The sequence below is a fragment of the Myotis daubentonii genome, chromosome 14, assembly GCF_963259705.1.
Source record: "Myotis daubentonii chromosome 14, mMyoDau2.1, whole genome shotgun sequence".
Classification (NCBI taxonomy): Eukaryota; Metazoa; Chordata; class Mammalia; order Chiroptera; family Vespertilionidae; genus Myotis; species Myotis daubentonii.
The window spans coordinates 47,322,816-47,342,009 of record NC_081853.1 but is presented as its reverse complement, the minus strand read 5'-3'; the positions used below and the strand labels follow the sequence as shown (position 1 = coordinate 47,342,009).

Here is a 19,194-nt window from a genome sequence, read left to right as displayed (position 1 = left end):
TGGGACAAGGGAAGAAAAGAGAACCCCGCATCCCATGAGCTGGGGTGCAGCCATCCATGATGCCAAGAACACTGACTCCTTTGGCCACACTGCCCCCCGGCAGTACAGACTCTGCTGATGAGGGCAAATTCAGCCAAAGCCACAGGAGTAGGTTATTGTCTTGAGCTGAGTGGCCTAGATCTTGGCATGAGGACTTCACGTGGGTAAAAAAGGAAGTGCTCTCAAGAGAAGGGAAATGGGGAAGGACAGTACCGCACGAGAAATAGGGTGCATCACGTTCCCAGAGGCTGGAACAGTGAGATGGGGGAAAAGGAAGCTGGAAAAGCAAAAACCTGTTCTCCACCACCAGTTACTCAACCTCATATTAAAGCCCCCAAACTCGATGTCCCTTCATTCCTTTCCAGGCCATTGTGGGGAAAGTCCTGTCTCCTGCCTCCATCCCCGGCGTGTCCCAACTAGACTAAATGGCTTATCGGAGGAGGGAATAAGGTTGAATTTACAAAGCTCAGATTTCAGAACCCCACACTCTCCTGTTTTTCTCCGACCTCAAAGGGGGCTCCTTGTTAGTCCTCCTGGTGGGATGCTCTTTGCTCATGGGGATAAAAAAAAAGATTAAAATCTGGAAGAGCAGAAAGGTCAAAGTAGGTTTTCGCGGTGATCAACTTTTAGTATTTTTCTTATTTAAAAAATAATATTGGGTTTTTCTGGGGGGGAAAATTGGGAAGACCGGTGAGAAAGATAGGTATGAACATGAAGAAGGTGGGTGTGAACATGGGGAAGACAGGTGTGAAGATGGGGAGGTAGGTGCAAACACAGAGAAGGCAGGTATGAACACAGGGGAAGCAGGTGTGGTCACGGGGAAGGCAGGTGTGGTCACGGGGAAGGCAGGCTCACCCCTTGTTATATGTAGTGAGAGACGGAGCTTCCCTTTCACTTCAGAGAATACAGAGAAGGCTTTGAGGTATCAACCACTTGGGCAGTTGGGAAAAGGAAGGCAAAATATCTGTGTTTCCTGAACATCGAAGGGAAGTGTCCTTGTCTCCTGTGGACTAGCTGTTTTCCTCCAGCTCCAAGAGGTCATCCACGTATTCCACCACCTCTCCCTGCAAGAGACAACAAGACGCCTCTGCTGAGTGGGCTGCCTGGCTTTAAAGTGCGGGGAGCAGAGACTGTTTCCCAAGAGGCCGTTGTGGGCCCCCTGCTGGGGCCATAGCAGCCCTTCGCCCCTGCCCTGGGGCCCAGGGGACCTGGCTTCACCCTGGGAGGGGACCTGGCTCCCACTCCATGTGAACGTGGAGTCAAGTGCCCCCACAGATGCCCTGTGCGAGGTGGGCAGTCCAGCCACCCTCCAAAAGACCCTGCTCGGCACCCCCCTTCTGTGCCTCCTCCCACCTCTACCCTCTCCCGTGAGCTGTTGCCCCTCAGGAACACTTTCGATCTGTTCCTTGTCTGCCTTGATCACCAGACCACGGGCTTTTTGAGACCAAGACCTGGGTTACTTTTCGGAACGTTTCCTCATCGGTGACATGAGAGAGCTGCGCTGAATCTTCAAGACGAAAGCAGCCGGCGAAGCAGGAATAGAAGGGGGGTTCCTCACCCTGACAAGGGCACGACGAGATCCCGTTTCCCAGGAATATAGTGGTGGTTTACGTCTTCTTCCATCTGGATGTCTTTTACTTATTTTTCTTTGCTAATTGCCCTGGCTAAACGCCTCCACCACAATGTCAGATAGAAGCGGAGAGAGTAGGCACCCTGTCTTGCTCCCAATCTTAGAAGGAAAGTATTGGTTCAGCATTTAATATGTTGTTAGCTGTGGGGTTTTTCGTGTTTTTGTTTTTGTAGTGCCCTCTGTCAGTCGAGGAAGTCCCCCTTCTATTCCTACTTTGTTGGGTATTTTTATCATGAAGGTTCAGTGAGGCTCCCTCATGTCACAGGGGAGGAAAAAACTTCAGAAAGCTAGAGTGACGTGCAGGATGACAATATCAATGTGACAAATCAACTGTCTTTCTAGACACTCGCAATAAGTAATGGAAAAATGAAAATAAGAAAACAATTCCATTCAGTTAGCATCAAGAATAACAAAATTTGCCCTGGCCAGGTAGCTCAGTTGATTAGAGCATCATCCTGATACACCAAGGTTGTGGGGTTGGCCCCCTGTCAGGGTACATACAAGAATCAACCCATGGCGCTGGCTGGTTTTGGCTCAGTGATTATTAGGGCCTCGGCCCTCGGACTGAAGGGTTGTGAGTTTGGTTCCCGGTTAAGGGCACGTACCTCGGTTGCAGGTTCAATCCCCAGCCCCTGTCAGGAGGCAACCAGATGATGTGTTTCTCTCACAACAACGTTTCTCCTCTCTCTCTCCCCTACACCCCCACTTCTTCCCTCCCTCCCACTATCAAAATAAAAATAATAAAAATATTAAAAAAGAATGTTTATTATTGCCCTAGCCAGTTTTGCTCAGTGGATAGAGCAAAGGCCTGCGGACTGAAAGGTCCCTGGTTCGATTCTGGTCAAGGGCACATGCCTGGGTTGCAGACTCGATCCCCAGTGGGGGGCATGCAAGAGGCATCCAATCAATGATTCGCTCTCATCATTGATGTTTCTATCTCTGAAATCAATAAAAATGTATTAAAAAAAGTGTTTATTCTTTAAAAAAAAAATCAACACATGAATGCATCAATAAGTGGAACAACGAAAAGTCAATGTTTCTCTCTCTCTCAAATCAACAAATTTAAAAAAAGAAAGAAAGAAAAAAAAAAGAAGGCTTATCAATTTCCCCTTAAAAAAAAAAAAAGATGGTTGGAGGCTCCCATGGTGGGTCCCGGAGCACCCACCCTCCGCGCTCCGCGCTCCGCGCTCCGCGGGGAAATGCGGCGCTGCAGCCTGGGTTCCTAGAAAGCCGCTCTGCCCATGCCAGCGCCGACTCCCATTAAAACGCCCACAGACGCCGCGTGTCTCAAGGTCCCCTTCTGTTTCTTATTTCAGGGATGACTCGCCTCCCAGTGATTTTAGCAAAGATGTGAGTAATACTTGCTCTTAGCCAGACGTGTGCTAAACATGAAAACTTACCTCATCATCATCCATTATATTCTCCTGAGCAAAGTCATACAGCTCTTTCTGGAGCGTCGTCACGTTGAAGAACTGAACCGCTTCCTGTTCAGACCCAGACAGGGAACAGTTTACAGGACCAACCTTGTAATATTAGGACCAGGAGTGGGAGGAATAGGGCATGGGGCTTCTTTTGGGGCTGACAGAAATATTTAAAATGAGGTAGTGGCCATGGCTGCACCACTCTGTGAATATACTAAAACCTGGACGGGTGCCCCTTCCAAGGGTGAATTTTACTGTATTTAAGTTATATCTCATTTAAAAAAAAAAGCAGCCAACCTCCAGTGAATGATTGTGTGAGTGTGTGTGTAGGAGTGAAGGAAAATGAATATGTGTGTAGGTGTGAAGGAAGATGTATGAATGCGTGTGTGTGTGTGTGTGTGTGTGTGAAGGAAGATGTATGAATGTGTGTGTGTGTGTGTGTGTGTGAAGGAAGATGTATGAATGTGTGTGTGTGTGTGTGTGTGTGTGTGTGTGTGTGTGTGAAGGAAGATGTATGAATGGCAAACCAGGACCACATACATACCGGTAAATTCCAATGAAAGTACAAGTTAAGAACAAAGATCATTTAAAAAAAACCTTTTGAACATAATATATAATCCATGGAGTTCCCTAACACAATTTGAAGCTGAGTCTGTCCAGTGTGGGATTAAATGATGGTCCGTGAGTAAACGAGCCCACCACGAAGCTGTTAAAAATAATAAATAACAAAGCAGGTGTATAGGTGTGACATGGAAAATGTTCATGAACTGCTAGGAAGACAAAGCAAGCTGCAAAACAGTATGTAAAGTGTGAGCCTGTTTCCGTACAAATAAATAAATACGGGTGGTAGAGATGACTAAATGTATAGCTATAAGGCAGGGGGTAAAGAGAAAGTATGGAGTGACGAGGGAACACTTTTACTTTCTGAGTAAAATGTTTCTGCAATGGTTTGAAATTTGTAGAATTTTCACTGGCTTAAACATCAGAATACAGCAGTAAAATGTTAGAGAGCAAAACACAGAAAATAAAATGAGTTTCCTTTCATTTCCCAATAACCCCATCCCTTCAGGTGCAAAGCAGTCTCCTGAGAATGAAGCTGGAGGAAAGGCCCTGGCTGGTTTTCTCAGTGGTTAGAGTCAGCCTGCGCACCAAAGGGTCTCGGGTTCAATTCCCAGTCAAGGGCACGTACCTGGGTTGCAGGTTCGATCCCTAGCCCTGGTCACTGAGCCTGCAGGGAGGCAACCAATTGATGTGTCTCTTTTGCATGGATGTTTCTCTCTCTCTCTCTCTCTCTCTCTCTCTCTCTCACACACACAAAATCAATGGGAAGAATATCCTCGGGTGAGGATTAACAATAGATAGATGATAGATAGATAGATAGATAGATAGATAGATAGATAGATAGATAGATAGAGGAGGAAAGGAATGTGATGGCCGGTGCATTGGCACTTACTGGTCTGGGCTGGAAATGCTCGTCCGACAGGCCCCACTTGTCCCTGTGGTACTGGTAATACACCAGGTTCTGCTGCATGACCTTGTCGTTGGGGTCAAAGAGCAGGTAGCTGACCGCGCAGGGCGCTGCGTTCTTCAGGTCACTCACTGGGGTTGGGGAGAAAGAGGAACAGGACATCCATTGCTCTCACCTGCCACCCTTCCTTAATGCGCAGCTTCCTGAAGGAAAAGGAGGTGCATGAGCCCCTTCCGGCAGCCCCTCCCTCCGAAAGCCGGCAACCAACCAGCATCATCCCTGGGCGGGCAGGTCACAGACAGGGTCTCCATGGCAGCCTGGAGTTTGGAAGCCTGGAAGCTCCTTGTTAGGCAGGTGCCTTTGCAGAAATGCCTACTATCTTCCACCTCAGGCGCTGACCTGAGCTGGTCTCACACCCGTGGAACCAGAGAAGCCTGGGGCCCAAGGCCTAGAATGCCGTGGGGCTGAGGAGAGTGAGGGAGGATGTGCTTAGCAAATGGGCCTCCCCATGGGGGTCCTCAAGTGCCCGGGTCCCATTTGGATGAAACCACAACCTTCAGATTCAGGTGGGCCCTCCGATAGCTAAACCAAACCTAGAAAACCCCAAAAGGACGGTGGACTCTCCAGGCTGGAAGAGATTTGAAAAGTCACCTGGGCCCGGCCAGTGTGGCTCAGTGGATAAGCATCGACCTATGAACCAGGAGGTCAGGGTTTGATCCCCAGGCGGGGCACATGGCAGGAGGGAGCCGATCAATGATGCTCTCTCATCATGGATGTTTCTATCTCTCTCTCCCTCTCTCTTCTTCTCTGAAACCAATAAAAATATATTTAAAAAAAAAGTGCCCTAGCCGGTTTGGCTCAGTGGATAGAGCATCAGCCTGCGGACTAAAGGGTCCCAGGTTCGATTCCGGTCAAGGGCATGTACCTCAGTTGCAGGCACATCCCCAGTGAGGGTGTGCAGGAGGCAGCTGATTAATGTTTCTGGCTCTCTGTCCCTCTCCCTTCCTTTCTGTAAAAAAATCAATAAAATATTTTTTAAAAAGTCACCTGGCCTTTTCATCTCCTGGAAGCAAGGTTCCCTCCAGCCGCCCTCCTTAGAGTTGCCCCACCTACAACAGCACTTTTATTAGCATAGGAGTTTCAGAGAGGTTGGGATTTGTCTTAGGGCTGGGGACAAGGAAGAAGGCACATTCCACCCAATTTACAACCCAGGAACACTTCCAATACCTTTGCTAAAGCTCTGGGTATGAATAAATCATGCCGCCTAGTGGCTGTTTCTGGTAACGACAACTTTAAAACCAGGCTTTTATGAGCCACTTCTTCACAGGGCCCAGAAAGGGGTCCCGTGTAAGTAACACCACCAGCACTCAAGAAATGACTGCAGTAGGTAAAATTATGTCCCCTTGAAATGTTCTGTCGGATAAAGTTCAGGCTAAGGGAGGACCAACGGGAAGGAAACTGTAACAGTCAGAAAAGTAAGGCCCATGACGGGGAGGAAGGGGAGTTAACGACAAAAAGAACAAACACCTTTATAAAGAGTTTGCTCTGTGCCAGCGTGTGAATACCCTCAGCATTCCATGTCTAGCAACTGCTTTAATCCTCACCACAATCGTATGAGGTTAGGGCTATTATGTCTACTTTACAGATGAGGAAACTGAGTCACAGAGAAGTAAGTGACAAAGCTAGAAATTGAACGCAGGCAGTCTGGTTCCAGGGTCTGTGGGCTGAGTCACCACGCATGCTGCCTTTTTGTGCAAAGCATGCGGTAGGGCTGATGATGTGACCTGGATGGATTCTCCCAAAACCACAGGTACGGGTCATGACCTCTCTTGTACAGAGGGGGAAGCCGAGTCTTAGAAGGACGAAGGCCCTTGCGCAAGATCTCCATAGAAGAGGATTACTTACACTTATAATAAGCAAACTGCAAATAATGATACATGGTAGCCACAAACTTCTCCACTGGGTAGCCTCCTATAACTGGGGTGAGGTTCCCTTCGCACTGGAGTTTGCATTCCAGAACTTCTACGTAATGATCTGAAAGAACAGATAAAAATGTTCAAAGCCATGCACGCATTACTTTGTTTCTTTCTTTTTTTTCATTACTTTCTTAATGGTCCTTCTGCCCCACCTCCCAACCAATAAAGGTAAAAATGATAAATGATGAAGGTAACATATTTGCAACACTTATGATGAAGGACTCAAACCTTTAACATGTCAAGTTTCTCAAATATTAACAAGAAAAAGACAAATATCCAATGTAAAAATGGTCAAAAAGATGTGAAGAGAGAAGAAATGATAAAAAAAAAAAAGGCTCATAAACATTGTGAAAAGATGCTGAATCTCATTTATAATTAAGAAATATAGTCCCACCTAAGATCACTTAAACTGTTATATTGGCCAAAATTTTAACAATATGATGACACCCAGTGTTAGGGAGAGAATGGTGAGGCTTACACTCTCATATTCTGTTGGTGGAAGCAAAACAGGAACAAATTTTTCAGAGAGCAATTTGGCAAAATTTATCAACGGTTAATTTCCTCTGACCCAGTGGTCTAGTTCCAGGAAATTTTCTTTAGACAGAGCCACACATAAGCACTGTTCAAAACAGCAAACAAACATGGAAATAACCCAAATGCCAATCAACAGGATGGTGATTAATAAATTATGGTACATATAAATCTACATAGACTTTAAAAGAGATTAGGAGGACCTAAATATAATAACATAGAAAGATATCAAAGACTACATTTCCCAGACTCCCTTGCAGTTGAATTGGGGCTATAGGACTAGCTGTGCCAATGATATGTGAATAGCGACAACGAAAAAACGCTATTACTGGGCCTGGTTCCCCAAAACCTCCAAATAATACTTGGCCCCCTACCTTTCCTCCCTTCATGCAATGACAAGCAAAGACTCCAGAAAAATGGTACACATCTTGTTGGAAAGGCATTCTCTTATATTGCTGGTAGGTGTACAAAATGGTAACAAAATACTAAATAATTTATGGAAACATTTACTCTTTGAGCAATCGATCCCACTTAAGTTGACTTTGAAAACACACCTCCATAATTAGAATAAAAAGTCTAAAATGTCCCATTGTGGTATATTATATGAAATAGCAAAAGATTGGAACAACCCAAATGTCCATCAGATAATTGAATAAACTGTAGTATATCGCCCCCCTTCCCACGCCAATGAAAGTATTTGGCAGCAGTAAAAAAGAATGACACAATCTCTGTATACTCCTTAGGGTACATTGTCAAGTGGAAAAAACTAAGAACAGAACAGTGTATAAAATATGGCACCTATTCTCTATGAAAGAAGCAGACAAAAAAATAAGAAGGACATAGATTTGTATACACAGAACCTTTACAGAAAAACAATGATTCAGGCAAGAATCCTCAACAGAGGCTAAGTCAGAGGAGTGGGGTGGTGGTAGGGGACACAAGAGTTTTGACAGACAGCAAGTTGTACCTCTCCACAAATTCCTTATTAATCTCGAAAGGAAAAATAGTAATTATATTGTGGAGACACTGGAAGCTGAAAAGAACCTTAACCAAATGCTCAAAAAATTAGCATCACCAATAAGGGGCAAACAGACACCACCCACATCTGGATGCGACACTGAGGAGGACACTTCTGTAATGGTGCAGCCAAACACACATAACCCGAATGCAATTGTGAGGACACATCACAGAAACCCAAACTGAGGAGTATGCTGTGAAGGGATTGCCCTACATTCTTAGGAAATACCAGTGGCGCCCTAACCGGTTTGGCTCAGTGGATAGAGCACCAGCCTGCGGACTGAAAGGTCCCAGGTTCGATTCCGGCTAAGGGCATGTACCTTGGTTGCAGGCACATCCCCAGTAGGAGGTGTGCAGGAGGCAGCTGATCGATATTTCCCTCTCATCGATGTTCCTAACTCTCTATCCCTCTCCCATCCTCTCTGTGAAAAATCAATAAAATATATATTTAAAAAAAGAAAATACCAGTGGCATAAGAAAAACAAAGAAAGGCCAAGGAACAGCTCTAGATAAAAGAACACGACAGAAACAAATAATTAGGAAACATGATCCTTGGCTAGAACGTACCAGGCGAAAAAAGTTGCTAGAAAAGATACCACTGGGACAGTTGACAAAATTTGAAAATGGACTGTAGATGAAAGCATTGTACCAAGATTCAGTTGTCTGAGGTTAGTAACTGTACTGTGGATATGTAGAGAATATTATTGTTCTTAGGAAATACACTGAAGTATTATGGGTTAAAGGGTCATGATGCATGCAACCTACTCTCAGGTGGTCCTGAAATAAAAATAATTATACACACACACATTGGGAGAGAATGAAAAAGCAGCACACTCAATGTCAAAAATGAATGAACCTGGCCCTGGCCGGTGTGGCTCAGTTGGTTGGAGTGCCATCCTGCACGCAGAAAGGTTGCAGATTCGATTCCCGGTCAGAGCACATGCCTGGGTTGCGGGTTCAATCCCTGGTACATAGTGGGTTGTTATACGCTTCTCTCTATTTTTTGTATATGTTTGAAATTTTCCGCAACAAAAAAGTTTTGGTAAGGAAAAAAAAAAGAAAGGAAAAAAGGTACTCAGTGGAAAAAGAGATACCTGAGCACAAGAAAATGATTTAAAAAACCCTAGATTCACCAGACTACAAGATTTCTATGAGCCTTTCACCACTAAAGTGCACAGTGACTTTCAAGAGGCAGACAGTGCTCAGCTCTTTCCCAGACTTATCTGACTAGGGAACCCTTTCTATGAGGTGCAGTTCTAGGCTCAGTGTTCCCCAAACCAACTTGGAAAATCCTTTTATGGCCATTTCCCATTTTCCGGAGCGATGCTGCCCACTAGAGGTTAAAGAGAAAACCTCGGGAAATCTGAGCTAACTCGGCATGATGTAAATTTTCTTCATTCTCTCCTGTGTTTTCTAAGCTTCCTCTAATGAACATGCATTGTTTTATAATCAGACAATTTCTTTCCAAAAGTAATCTTAGTGACAACTACTTAGAGGCTCGGTATACTCTTCGTTCTGCCTTTGTTTGTGCTGAAGCATTTCCAGTATTAGAGTGATCTCAGTAATGTGAGGCACGAGGTACTCATGGGCCCATTTTTATTTTCCCAGGAACCCCGACCAACCTGCTATGGAAAGATAGAAATCCTTGAAGTCCGTGATCTCCCTGGCGCCCTCGCAGGCTGCGAGACACTCGTAAAAGGCTTTGAAGAAGTCGGGAAGGGCCAGCTCCATGTCAGTGATGGACGTCCTCCAGTTCTCACCGTTGTACGCCCGCACAGCTCGAATGAACAGGCTCTGGAAAGCAAGGCGAAGCTAATGAAACTCCCAGACGTGAAGGGAGAGGGCCCTGTCCTCCCAGAGGAATCAGACCACAACAGGGCTCCACTCTCATTCATTCTGAAGAAACCACGCTGACCACTCATTAAATAGGAAGCCAGTTAGTGACTTATTACTGTCTAGCTTTTTCTACCCTGTGTACAGTGGTACGCGTCTTTTTAAAAAATATATATTTTTATTGATTTCAGAGAGAGGAAGGGAGATGGAGAGAGAAAAAACCATCAATGAGAGAGAGTCATTGATCAGCTGCCTCCTGCACGCCTCCCTGCTGAGGACTGAGCCCACAATCTGGACAAGTACCCTGGCCAGAAATCGAACCCTGACCTCCTGGTTCACGGATCGATGCTCAACCACTGAGCCACAATGGCCGGGCCAATGGTACGCTTCTTATTTTATTTAATTCAAAAGGTACCAAGTGCTTAATAATAAAATTAGGTTCGAGTCAAGGATAAAGAGGAAACTATAGTTTAAGAAATCAGCCGAAACCGGTTTGGCTCAGTGGATAGAGCGTCGGCCTGCGGACTGAAAGGTCCCAGGTTCGATTCCGGTCAAGGGCATGTACCTGGGTTGCGGGCACTTCCCCAGTGGGGGATGTGCAGGAGGCAGCTGATGGATGTTTCTCTCTCATCGATGTTTCTAACTCTCTTTCTCTCTCCCTTCCTCTCTGTAAAAAATCAATAAAATATATTAAAAAAAAAAAAAAAAAAGAAATCAGAGCAGCAGTCCCCAGGGGGTCAGGGTTTGGGGCAAAGGCAAAACGGACATGAGAGAACGTGTTAGGGGAGATGAAAATATTCTTTTTTTTTTTTTTTTTTTAGCAATTATTTATTTTTTTTTGTTTTTAATTAAATCTTTATTGTTCAGATTATTACATTTGTTCCTTTTTTTTTTCCCCCCATAACTCCCCTCCTCCCAGTTCCCGCCCCACCCTCCGCCCTCACTCCCCACCCACTGTCCTCATCCATAGGTGCACGATTTTTGTCCAGTCTCTTCCCGCATCTCCCACACCCCTTTCCCCCCCAAGAATAGTCAGTCCATTCCCTTTCTATGTCCCTGATTCTATTATAATCAACAGTTCATTCTGTTCATCAGATTATTTATTCACTTGACTCTTAGATTCACTTGTTGATAGATGCATATTTGTTGTTCATAATTTGTATCTTTACCTTTTTCTTCCTCTTCCTCTTCTTAAAGGATACCTTTCAGCATTTCATATAATCCTGGTTTGGTGGTGATGAACTCCTTTAGCTTTTCCTTATCTGTGAAGCTCTTTATCTGACCTTCAATTCTGAATGATAGCTTTGCTGGATAAAGTAATCTTGGTTGTAGGTTCTTGGTATTCATCACTTTGAATATTTCTTGCCACTCCCTTCTGGCCTGCAAAGTTTCTGTTGAGAAATCAGCTGACAGTTGTATGGGTATTCCCTTGTAGGTAACTGAGTTTCTTTCTCTTGCTGTTTTTAAGATTCTCTCTTTATCTTTTGCTCTTGGCATTTTAATTATGATGTGTCTTGGTGTGGTCCTCTTTGGATTCCTTTTGTTTGGGGTTCTCCGAGCTTCTTGGACCTGTAAGTCCATTTCTTTCACCAGGTGGGGGAAGTTTTCTGTCATTATTTCTTCAAATAGGTTTTCAATATCTTGCTCTCTCTCATCTTCTGGCACCCCTATAATTCTGATGTTGGTACGCTTGAAGCTGTCCCAGAGGCTCCTTACACTATCCTCGCATTTTTGGATTCTTTTTTCATTTTGCTTTTCCGGTTGGATGTTTTTTGCTTCCTCGCATTTCAAATCATTGACTTGATTCTTGCGCTCCCCTGGTCTGCTGTCGGGCGTCTGTATAATATTCGTTATTTCAGTCTGTGTGTGCTTAATTTCTAGTTGGTTCCCCAATATAAGATCAAGGGTCTTATTAGTTTTCGTGTAGATCTCATTAAGTTTATCGGCAGCTTCTAAACAGTTCTTGAGAGACCTTAAAAGTGTGGTTCTGAACTCTATTTCTTCCATTGACAATTTTGTCCTGTTTCTTTGTCTCCGCATTTTGTTATGCTTCCTTGGTGCACCCCCTAGTGGTCTTTGTTCGCAGTCTTATAGATAAATCTTGATTGTTGTAGCTAATTCCAGGGAGGGTTTGACCTCCAGGCCAAGTGGCTATGAGAATCAGCTGTGTCAGCAGTGAGAGAACTTCTGTCCTCTAGGGAGGTGCTAATCTAGCCTTTGCCCGAGGCTATCCGGCAAATGCCTCTGTGCAGGGCTTGGGCGGGGCGGGTCGCACAGGATCAACAGGGTGGGCCGGAGAGAGCAGTTATGGCGGCTCTCAGTCCTGTCCCAAGGGGCTCTGCCTCTCTGAGTCCCAGCACCCGCTGCAAAGCTCGGAGAGAAAGCTGCACTCGCTCTGACCGAAGCCAGACAGTCCCGCTTCTCCCATTTGAGTCTGGGTCCCTAAAGACTCGCCTGTATCTGGAGCTCAGAGTCTGCGACTCCCTCCCGATTGAAAACGCCAACCGCGCCCTCCGCCGCCAGCCCGCTCCGCTCCGCGCACTCCGCACCTCAGAATTTGACTTCAGCACTGCGCCTCCTCTGAGTGTCCGTATGCGTTTCTCTTTCCTCCTAGTTGTAGGACTTCCACTCAGCCAGCGTTCCTGTGGTTCTGGGTGATGTCCCTTCCGCTTTTTGGTTTCACTTTTGAAGTAGTTGTTCAAAGCAGCAAACTCCGGCGTTAACCTATGCCGCCATCTTGGTTCTCCCAATTATTAATTATACCGGGAGATGAAAATATTCTATGTCATGATGATGGTGGGAGTTACAGGACTGCATATATTAGTCCAAATTCATTGAATTGTACATTTGAAATCTGTAACTAAAATTTAAGTAAATTATACCTCAATAAAGCTGATCTTAAAAATTGAATCCAGGAAAAGATATAAGCTTGAGAGCAGGTGTCGAACACCTGTCCCCTAACCGTGCAGTAATAAATAGGGAGGCCTTCCACCAGCCCCAGTTCCTGGGGAGGGCAGCCAGCCATGTGCCACACAGAAGAAATTTCATGGAATTTCTGCTCATTGTTGACCAGATCGGGTAAAAGAGCAATAACGAGGGCTGAGGAAGCAGCGTGGTCTCACAAGAAATAAATACAGATCTCGGATACATGCACAGACCTGCTAACCTGGAGGGACCAGGACAGCCTAGGCATTCTCTCCTGGAAAACTAAAGGGACCCCAGGAAAAGAGACTTCACACACTACGTGTGAGGGTCACCACTACTGAAAAGTGAGCTGGCAGGCTGGTCACACGGGAGGAAACCCTGTAGTCAGAGCTTGGGCTCCCCTGTCTCACCCTGGATACTTTCAACACATCCCTGTGTTTCCAATCCTGTCCTGCCTTTCATTGGTATTCATGTCCCCAGTGCCTGAGTTCAACAGGCCCAGACCATGGTAAGTGCAATGGTGAGAGGGGTTAGGGTCTTCCTCTTCTCATTGTCCTCATTAATTCTCAGCAGAATTCCTCTTTGCAGATGCATAGATCTAAGTAGCTTCTCACCTGTCAAGTCTGTCCTCCTAGCCTCACTATTCCCTTTCCACTTTAATCTATAATAAAAGCGCAATATGCTAATTAGACCGGATGTTCTTCCGGATGAAGCCAGGGCTGCGAGGGAAGCCGATGCCAGCAGCCGGGGGAAGGAAGGCCTACTCTTGCACGAATTTCATGCACTGGGCCTCTAGTAGGTATATATGTTGTGTTTGTGTTTAAAAATATGTCTCCTAGTTTCATCAGAAATGGAAACTTCTGTTTCTGATTCTTGTGTCTTGGTCATTTTTTTGGATGATTTCCAAGACTTGTCTTTATTTTACCGTCTTAAAACTGAATAATCAACTGACCATATTTCTAAAATGTAGCACTGAAAGGAAAGGTGGCTTTAAAAGCATCATGGTGCCAAGACCGGTTTGGCTCAGTAGATAGAGCGTCAGCCTGCGGACTGAAGGGTTCCAGGTTCGATTCCGGTCAGGGGCATGTGCCTTGGTTGCGGGCACATCCCCAGTGGGAGGTGTGCAGGAAGCAACTGGTCGATGTTTCTCTCTCATCAATGTTTCTAACTCTCTATCCCTCTCCCTTCCTCTCTGTAAAAAATCAATAAAAAATATTAAAAATAAATAAATAAAAGCATCATGGAATGTAAAACCTCATTCGTAAATGGATCAGATTGTGCTTAAAAAATCAATCATTTCTATTGTCATGACATTCATCAAATGTCATCAAAAGCCACTAGAAGTCCTGAGATGTCTATAGTTGTTCAGTGAGAACACTTCTTCAACAATTCACATTGCGACTGACCAGTGTGTAAAACCCCAAATATACCTCGTACGACTTGGTTTCCAAGTCTTTGATGTAGTCCTCGGCATCAGGCAAGCTCTTGTAATAAGCCATGTTTTTCTTCATCATTTCATCATCAGGATGCTTCAGTAGAAAGGTGTGGGCAGCTGCTATGGCTTTTGGAAGATTATTTGCCTAAAATAGAAAGAAGAAAGATGAAAGCCACTCAATGGATGGTGAGCAATGACTTTTGCAAAACTAGAAGGTCTGTTGGATCTTTAGCAACTTAGTGTTTCTACACAATGTTCCCAGCTTAGGGTCCAGTGACTTCCATGGCCCATTAAGACTTGGTCCAGCTCCTCTGGGTGGGTGTTTATTCCCTGAAGGTGACTAGACGGCCTCTGTGGGCCTTTCACAATCTACTTCCCCTGTCTCCATCCTGCTCCATACCCAAAAGGCTGGCCTTTATGGACCATAACAATAGGCTCCTGCCTGGCCAGTGTGGCTCAGTGGTTGGGTGTCTTCCTATGAACCAGGAAGTCACTGCTCAATTCCCACTCAGGGCACTTGCCCAGGTTTCGGCCTCGATCCCCAGTAGAGGGCGTGCAGGAGGCAGCTAATCAATGATTCTCTTTCATCATTGATGTTTCTATCTCTCTCTCCCTCTCCCTTCCTCTCTGAAATCAATAAAAATATATTTTAAAAAATAATAATAAAAAACAAAAATAGACTCCCTTGTCCTCTAGATCCCAGTGGGATTCATCAATGAGGAACTCCAATAGGAGACTAAAGAAAGGGAAGAGTGAGGTTGGGTTATCTAGTCTCCTGGTTCCCTCCCTGCCTAGTCACTTTGGGCTGTTATTGACCCTTAACTGAAGGTCATAGCTCCTCTCAAGGTGACCCTTTCCATACATACATTCTCTCTCCTTCCAGGTTCTTTCTTTTGCCTCTTTGGCCTAGGAATGGTCACACTCCACTGTTAACCAGCCTCTGTAACTAATTGCCTTATTAATACATGTCCCTCCAATCGCCCAAATGACTACACCACATCTTTCCTGCCAGTCTCTGACACATCAGTATTTTCCTAAGTCTCTCACAGAACCTTCTGCTTCACCATTCTCTCTCTCTCTCTTTTTTAAATAATTTTTATTGATTTCAGAGAGGAATGGAGGAAGGGATAGAAACATCAATGATGAAAGAAAATCATTGATCGGCTGCCTCCTACACGCCCCCCACTGGGGATTGAGCCGAAACCCAGGCATGTGCCCTGACCAGGAATTGAACTGTGACCTCCCGGCTCATGGATCAACACTCAACCACCAAGCCACATTGGCTGGACCTCGCCATTCTCAAGGACTGTCACCACCTGCTCACTTATTCGTCCATTCACTCAACAAGCATTTTCTGAGAGCCTCCTACATGCTAGGCACTGTTCTAGAAAGTAACAAGGGGCAAAACAGGGGTGTGGGGCAGGGGGGTGAGTCCCTGTCTTCATGTACCGTACATTTAAATAAGTTCTCCTTATCTCCCAGCAACCTCGATGAAGAGCCTATCATGTTGCCTGTGTTCTGTCTTCCCGCCTTTCACGCCTCTCTGTGGGCTCAGCTGATTATGACCACATAATATTGTCATAAAATCAATTCCCATTTTCTTCTCTTTTTCCCTTTCTCTTCTCCACGGTTAGGCAGTGGCCACCTGATTCTGAGTTTTACTGCTTCATGGGAGGTAACTTCTGGTCAGAATGCAGAAATGACTCATCTGACAAAAGCCCTGTGCTCATGAGAGACCTTGGCAAATGTGAGGAATGAAGGAAGTTGGGAGAGGGAGCTGTGGGCAGAAGCTGTGGGCAGAAGCTGGCTGGCCTGAAAGAAGAAGAAGGACAAGGAGAGAATCCCGTAGACCAGGAAAATAGTTCCCCCTTGGCATCTGCAGAAGCAAGGTGTGTGGCCTGGGGCTGCAGCGTGGCACCTTTGTGGGCAGAAGTCTTCGGGGCGGGATGATGTGTTGCGGGGAAGGGTGCTTAAGACGGCAGGAAGATAGTGGTATGGACTCCTCTCTGTGTGGACATGTGACCAACAACCAGAGAGCCCCCCACATTGATGTCCTGGCTCTGGAATCATGGCACAATCATGGTGGGCGCAGGGAGGCACCCGTACATGTGCCCAGAGAGTCCTCCAGACGATCTGAAGGGACACTCGGAGGCAAGGATTAGGGAACTGGGGTTGGAGAGAGAGAAAATAAAGGGGTGTTTGGTACACTTGCATTTCTGAGAATCAAAGGGTAGCACATATCCGTACGAAATTCCCCCAGAATTGGAGCCAAGTCATTTTAGAAACAACGGTGGTGGCTGTAATAGCGAAGCGCCGGGTGGTGATGTTTTGAGGACGCCAGTCAGTGGCCGGTAGTGGGACAGCGTTGAAAAGCGTTCTGCAGGGTTTTACAGTCCTGGCCGGAAAGAGGCCAGCCTGGCAGTGGAGGGAAGGAGGAGGTCTGCACACAGCCCTTTTACCGCGTGTGCCAGTGGAATGAGGCTCTCGTTCTCAGAAGAGCACCTAGAAAGAGGGGCGTGGAGGGGGCTTCTTAAGGCCTCTCACGTGGGACCTGAGTTCACAAAACGGAACCCCCTCCTGAAGAGCAAAGGGTGCCCATTCACTTTAACTCAGCTCTGCCAGCTGGGACACAGGCCACACCTTGGAGAAAGTGTGGGAAGCCCAGGTCCCGGGTGCCAGAGGGAAGCCGGCGCCGGCTTCCAGGGAAAGGAAGGTCTACTCTTGCATAAATTTCGTGCATTGGGCCTCTACTGTTATATAAAACTATACTTGAGCATAAAATAACCCAGCTTTCACCCTAGCCAGTTTGGCTCAGTGGATAGAGCGTTGGCCTGTGGACTAAAAGGTCTCGGGTTCAATTCCGGTCAAGGGCACATGCCCAGGTTGTGGGCTCAATCCCCAGTAGGGGGTGTGCAGGAGACAGCCAATCAATGGTTCTCTTTCATCATTGATGTTTTTATCTCTCTCTCCCTCTCCATTCCTCTCTGAAATAAGTAAAAATAAATTAAAAAATAATAACCCAACTCTCCTTCTATTTGGGGTTTAGTGCTATTTTATTGCTCATGTGGCTGTTTCAGTGGAAATATGAAAAACAGATCTTGCAGGCCAAAGGCTCTAAGCAAAGTTAAACAAAACAAAACAACCAACTTCTCCACTCCAGAGTCTGGCAACTGTCATGCATCTAATTTTGAGGTCATTAAAATAAACGCAATTATATTGTTTTTAAAATCGTTTCCAATTAGATAAAGTAGAACGGGGGCTCTCTTGGCAAAACCCAGTGAAGACCTGCAAAGTTAAAGCCTCTTTATCCAGTAACAGGGAATTCAGCCCATTCTTAAAACTTGTGGGTCTCCAAGGATAGAGAACTGCAATTTGAGGCTATTTTTAGCCAGCAATCACAGACAGAATCAAAGCAGCCGCAAAAAGGAGCAAGACAACTGTGTTAAATTAAATTCTAGAGGACAGACAGACATCAGAGAGCGCCAGCCCTGATGAATCCGTGCTTGGGTCTGCTCCTCCAGGCAGGGATGTGTTCTCCCCTTTCCTGGCCTCAATTTCCTCCTCTTTAAAAGGGACCAGGCAGCGCCTCAGGCCCTCTGCTACTGAAAGGGACTTTAATGGCACATACTGAAAAGCGGAGTCTGTCTTCCAATAACAGAGAACAACGACCAGGCAGTTGGTTGGGTGGCAGGCACTGCGCTAGATGTCCTGTGCACGTATTCTCTGCCTTAGAACAACCCTTCAGGAAAGGTATTTCATCTCTGAGATGAGTAAGAGAGACGTGATTTGGAGGCGACCTTTGCCAAGGCTGGGCGTCTGAGAGCTGGGTCCAGAGAGGGCGGTGGAACCCGGCCCAGCACGAAGGGGGCGGGGCCTGAGCCGGGGGCGGGGCCTAGGGCGGGAAAGGGGCGGGGCCCGGCGCCGGGAGGACTTGCCTTGAAGTAGGCGAACTGCAGGAACTTGTACGGTTCCCGGCGCTGGAAGTCGGCCAGCACCTCGCGGCTGGGCTGCGACTGGCGGAAGGCTGGCAGGCCCTGCTTGCAGCGCTTGAGGCAGTGCGCTCGGCGCAGCAGGCCCCCGAAGAGGCGCAGCTCGGGGTAGCGGGCGAGGCCGGCGGCGGGCTCGGGCGGGGGCGCCACGCTGCAGTTGCGGTGGCAGAAGGCCTCGCTGTCCCGCAGCAGGCGGTGCAGCCGCAGGCTGATCTCCAGGTAGCCCACGCTCTCCGCCCAGTGCTCGCCGCCGTATTGGTCCAGGGCGTGCCGGTAGGCCGACTCGAGCGGCATCAGCTCGTCCCGCGGGAAGCTCCGGAAGCTATAGCGCTCGTACTGGGCGCGCCCGGAGCGCAGCGCGCAGCCCGCGCACAGCAGCACCAGCAGCGCCCCGGCCGCCCCGCGTCCCGGCTCCATCGCGGCGCCGGGCGGAAGGAAGGAAGGACAGGAGCGAGTCGGAGAGGAAGGAGGACGGCGCGAGGCAGCGGGCGGAATGCGGGGGAGGCGGGGACGCCAGCTTCTGGCCCGCCCCGTCCGGCCGTCCCTCCCCACCCGGACGGAGGGTCCCTGCAGCTGCCCGGGTGGGGATGGTGCCCCGGGCAGAGCCCGCTGCCTTCAGGTTCCTACACTGTCCAACCGGTGCCGGGGCTCCGCTGTTCACTGTTTGGGGGACGGCGGTCTGCAAGCCAGACGCTGTCCTAACGGGTCATAGATTAGCGCCACTGAAACTTTATAGTCGCTTAGAGCAGCGGTTCTCAACCTGGGGGTCGAACGACCCTTTCACAGGGGTCGCCTAAGACCATCGGAAAACATATAATTACATATTGTTTTGTGATTAGTTACTATGCTTTAATTATGTTCAATTTGTAACAACGAAAATGCATCCTGCATATCAGATATTTACATTACGATTCATAACACTAGCAACAT

General features: G+C 46.9%; 1 protein-coding gene across 1 annotated transcript; it reads right to left on the bottom strand.

Moving 5' to 3' along the window:
• Window positions 1–642: 642 nt before the first annotated feature.
• On the bottom strand, window positions 643–18,751 carry CRTAP (cartilage associated protein). Its single transcript, XM_059664163.1, has 7 exons — window positions 18,211–18,751; window positions 14,271–14,420; window positions 9,705–9,876; window positions 6,464–6,592; window positions 4,544–4,689; window positions 3,070–3,153; window positions 643–1,103 (listed from the first exon to the last, which is right to left on the bottom strand). Exons 1-7 carry the CDS (start codon window positions 18,679–18,681, stop codon window positions 1,050–1,052), a joined length of 1,206 nt encoding a protein of 401 aa, XP_059520146.1. The 5' UTR covers window positions 18,682–18,751; the 3' UTR covers window positions 643–1,049.
• Between the last annotated feature and the right edge of the window lie 443 nt (window positions 18,752–19,194).